The 2093-nt window shown below is 39.5% G+C and overlaps 1 protein-coding gene across 1 annotated transcript; it reads left to right on the forward strand.

Annotated features, from left to right (window-relative positions):
* Nucleotides 1-223: 223 nt before the first annotated feature.
* On the forward strand, nucleotides 224-1583 carry LOC145134479 (TMV resistance protein N-like). Its single transcript, XM_079069317.1, has 2 exons — nucleotides 224-537; nucleotides 627-1583. Exons 1-2 carry the CDS (start codon nucleotides 305-307, stop codon nucleotides 1411-1413), a joined length of 1020 nt encoding a protein of 339 aa, XP_078925443.1. The 5' UTR covers nucleotides 224-304; the 3' UTR covers nucleotides 1414-1583.
* The last annotated feature ends 510 nt before the right edge of the window (nucleotides 1584-2093 follow it).

A 2093-nucleotide genomic window follows, 5' to 3' on the forward strand; every position in this document is an offset into this window, starting at 1 on the left:
TTCATTGTATGCATCTCCTTCACAAAACTAGAAAGTTTTTCCAAATTGTTGTGATTTCATGGAACCCATACAAGAAGCATTTCGATTTCGTTATGACGTGTTCCTCAGTTTCAGGGGCAAGGATACTCGCAACAACTTTACTAGCCACCTCTATGAAGCTCTTAGACGCAACAACTTTGATGTGTTCCACGACACCTCCCTCCGACCAGGTCTTGTCATCGGCCCCCAGTTATTGGAATCCATCAAGCAGTCGAGGATCTTCGTTGTCATATTCTCGACCAACTATGGTGATTCCAAATGGTGCATGGATGAACTTGCCCACATGATGTATTGCGTGGATAGGAACTCAAATCAGACCATTCTTCCTATTTTTCTGGATGTCAATCCGTCAGATGTTGGCACCCAACAAGGTTCTTATAAAGAAGCATTCAAATATTATGAAACAAAATTCAATCAGGAGAGGGTTCAGAACTGGAGGGAAGCTCTACGGAGGGCAGGAGAACTCCATGGCTTGCACCTGCAAAATGACGCCAACGGGTAAAGCTTTTCTCTTCCTTCTTTTTGTTTTTTTTCATATTAGAAGACACTGCAATGGAAGATGGGGATTTGAAATAGTTTAATAGCAGGGACCACGAGGAGTTGAAGGATCAAATTGTTGAAAAAGTCAAAAATTTGATACATGGGTTAGATCTGAATGAAGAAGATATACCCCTTGTTGGGATAGAATCTCGGATACGAGATGTGATTTCGTTGTTAAATATTGATGGTGATGATGTTCGTGTGGTTGCAATTTGCGGGGCTGCAGGAATAGGCAAGACGACAGTCGCAAAAGCTACATACAAGCGACTTACTATACATTTCAAAGCACGGCATTGTTGTTTTCTCCCTGATGTGAAAACCGTATTCGGAGAGCCGAACGGAAAAGTAAATTTGCAGAAGATGCTCTTATCAAATCTTCTCCAAGATGATGAAAGTCGCATCCGTATAGGCAGCTATCATCAGGGAATTGGTAAAATAGAAAGGATGATAAAGGATCAAAAGCTTCTTTTGGTTCTTGATGATGTTGACAACGACGAGCAGTTGAAGATATTAAGCATGAATCGGTCATTGTTGGGTCGTGGAAGTAGAATCATTGTGACGACAACTTCAAGGGATGGATATGTTGTTGGTCGGCTCAAACCGGATGCTATGCATGAGCCTCGGCTGCTGGACGAGAGCGAGTCCTTGGAAGTGTTCTGTTGGAATGCATTTGGACAAGACCACCCGAAGGAAGGGTTTGAGAAGGTGTCGAGGGAAGCAGTGTGTAGGGGTGCAGGGTGTGTTGGGCTTCTCAAAGAATCGGCTGTTCGTTTGGGACGCTTTCCAGTTGTTGAAGAATGGCGATGGGCTTTGAAAGATATGATCATGAAGTAACCTCCCAATACACTATGATGTAGCCAAGTCAAATAGGTTCTATCTATACTAATCCAAATAATATATATGTGTATCGTTTAGACTTTAGAAGATGCATGTGTTTTAAATGTTTTTACAAAGACAAGTTTAAAATTTAAAACTTTAATAGTTCATGATGTATCCAAGTCAAATAGGTTCGTTCTATACTAATCCACTACTTCTAGATGTGTTTTCTTCTGGTTTGAAAATTTGTAGAGGTTCAAGGATGATGCCCCTCGACCTCGCCGGTTGATCGATCAGTGGGACCGGCGAAGGCTATGTGCCTTGGACCCACAAGGAGACGCGACCCCTTGACTCAGTGTTTTTTTTTTCATGTTCGAAATCAAACTCTCACCTTTTGCTAAAAATCATATCTTCTGATCATGAGAATAACATTTTAATTTAACATGATATAAATTTTTTATTATTTTTGAGAAGGTGTGTATAAGTTTCAAACTATAGAAAAATATACACAGATTATTATGATTGGTATCACAATGAAGGAAATTGTTAGCAACTTCGTAAAAAAGATTGAAACTACGGAAATCTTTTGTAAAATACCAAAGATATGCCAATACACAAAATATAAAGATTGCTCATTTGACTTACCCATATATAGATATTCTAAATTCTAATTAAGTCTGACGAGTTTAAGAAAAATA

The sequence above is a fragment of the Lactuca virosa genome, chromosome 8 (assembly GCF_052849685.1).
Source record: "Lactuca virosa cultivar CGN04683 chromosome 8, Lactuca_virosa_CGN04683_v6, whole genome shotgun sequence".
NCBI lineage: Eukaryota > Viridiplantae > Streptophyta > Magnoliopsida > Asterales > Asteraceae > Lactuca > Lactuca virosa.

Bases quoted from the DNA above. Each gene is read 5' to 3' on its own strand.
- LOC145134479 (XM_079069317.1), top strand. From the start codon at position 305: ATGGATGAACTTGCCCACATGATGTATTGCGTGGATAGGAACTCAAAT. The intron at 538-626 runs GTAAAGCTTTTC...GTTTAATAGCAG, and splicing joins CTGCAAAATGACGCCAACGG to GGACCACGAGGAGTTGAAGG.